A 2,294-nucleotide genomic window follows, 5' to 3' on the forward strand; every position below is an offset into this window, starting at 1 on the left:
GTAGACGCGTTCCATATATAGTTAAGAATTCCCCTTTTAAAAATCAGAGCTCTACATTTGCCCTAATGCGAGTAAATCGATCTACAAATTTTGGTGGATTTGTGCCGGATTTAAAATAAACCCAGTCGTGAGTGGATTTAATTTTTGTATGGCAAATCTGGTCAGATTTGACCAGATTAAGCAATAAATCCTCATGAAGTGGGTTAACCCGGCAAAAAGCTGTAGTGTAACCGTGCTATAACCTTCTTTATGAGGATTTGTGTTTGGAATTGACATTTAAAACCCAGTGGGTTTGTTAAATCCGGTTGTATATAAACGTACTATAAGTTTACATTTACGAAATCCACTCGATTTTAACTGTCAATTCCATTGATTAAACGTCAAACGAAATCCAATGGATTTCAGGTGAGTTTTCATTTGACGTATACGCAAAGGTATTGACAGTTGAAATCGAGTGGATTTCGTAAATGTAAACCAAGCATAACACTTTGATTCAAATTTTTTCTAATTTGGGGATTTTCAAAATGTATTTATGTTTTTCCTGAGAAAATTTTTAGAACGACATTGTTATTTACACGTTTACGATGAAAAGAAGTATTTTAGTACTTAGTATCAAATTTCATGAGTAGTCCCTATAACATTTTGAAACCCAATTTTACAAAAAAAGTAACAACACATCTGATTGTCACTTCTACCTTACATAAATGTGCCTTGATTTGTGTGTTTCAGATTAACCCCGTGTTTTTGTAACTAATAGTACGTTTATATATAACCGGATTTAACAAACCCACTGGGTTTTAAATTTCAATTCCATTACATATACGTCAAACAAATCTTGATAATGAAGGTTAACCTCCCAAAAAGCTCTAATATAAACAGCATATTACTTTTGTTCGTTCGTCTATATTCGTAGTAATTCAGGCATACATAGCTCAGCCCCTAGATGACTAACGGACCTAATTTTTCGTAGACGCGTTCCATATATAGTTAAGAATTCCCCTTTTAAAAATCAGAGCTCTACATTTGCCCTAATGCGAGTAAATCGATCTACAAAATTTGACAATTCGTGTGAGAAGAATAAAAATTTTTACAAAAACAGGGGGTAAAACTGAACACATACATTGCATATCACTGAGTGTGAACATACCTTCTTTCGATTTCTAGAACCCTTGATGGTTTTTTGATCTATGACACCCTTTTTGCAATCGGCCTGTTTTAAGCTTTTTATTTTGGTTTCGATTTTTATCAATAATTTTCTACCTCCTTCTTTTTAGTCCTAAGAAATTAAATACTTGACAAGCGACAAAGTAATCAACAATAAACAAAAATGTCATCTGAATATGATAGAGTAAAAGTTGGAAAATTAGTGCTGAAGGGAGAGAAACACAAGTAAGTTGATAAATAGTTCCACATCAAGGTAACACGTTCCTTTATAACTTAACTTGATCCTTTATTTCACAGGAAAAGTAAAAAACGTAAAAAGGAAAAGGAGCACAAAGATGACAAAGACCACAAGAAACGCAAAGTACAGGTAGATGAAGATGCCCTTAAACATGGTGGCTGGTGGCAGGCAAAGTTAACATCAGAAATTACCGGCCCAGTTGCAATACAATTTGGAGAGAATTCGTACGTCAAGGCACTCGATAATGGTCTCTTCACACTGGGAGCACCACATCGTAATGGTGAGGGTCCAGATCCTGAGGAAATCTTTACAGCATTTCCAATAAATGATCGCAAGGTATCATTTAAATCCGGTTATGGTAAATATTTAAAAATTGAAAAAGACGGAATTGTTACTGGACGTTCCGAGGCTGTTGGCAGTTTGGAGCAATGGGAACCCGTGTTTGAAGATGGCAAAATGGCATTATTGTCGGATTTAGGCTTCTTTATGTCAATTGATCCGGAAGATGATGCGTGTGTGGCTTTACGCAAAAAGGTAACAAGTTTGGAAATTTGTGTTGTCAGATGTAATAATCCACGAGAAACAGTGGTCGATGAAGAACCCCAAGAGGAAAAGGGTGATTTATATGAAGTTGAAAAGAATTATGTGTAAGTAGATGGGGTTAGAATATTTAATGGGCTTTTGTAATTCATTTATTGTGTTTTTAGGAAAAAGTTCCAGAAATTCCAAGACAAAAAGTTGCGTATTAACAAGAATGACATTAAGGAACTGGAAACAGCAAAAGAGAAAGGAACATTACATGAAGCCCTATTGGACAGACGAAGCAAAATGAAAGCTGATCGTTATTGCAAATAACACACATTTGAACAATAAATTTAATATGGTACAAGAA

General features: G+C 34.8%; 1 protein-coding gene across 1 annotated transcript; it reads left to right on the forward strand.

Moving 5' to 3' along the window:
- Positions 1-1,184: 1,184 nt before the first annotated feature.
- FRG1 (FSHD region gene 1) lies at positions 1,185-2,294 on the forward strand. The gene is made up of 3 exons (XM_073981073.1): positions 1,185-1,389; positions 1,462-2,049; positions 2,110-2,294. The coding sequence occupies exons 1-3, from the start codon at positions 1,328-1,330 to the stop codon at positions 2,255-2,257; spliced, it is 798 nt and encodes a 265-aa protein (XP_073837174.1). The 5' UTR covers positions 1,185-1,327; the 3' UTR covers positions 2,258-2,294.

Source organism: Musca autumnalis, unplaced genomic scaffold, assembly GCF_047663935.1.
Source record: "Musca autumnalis isolate F117 unplaced genomic scaffold, ASM4766393v1 scaffold_4, whole genome shotgun sequence".
NCBI classification, from domain to species: Eukaryota; Metazoa; Arthropoda; class Insecta; order Diptera; family Muscidae; genus Musca; species Musca autumnalis.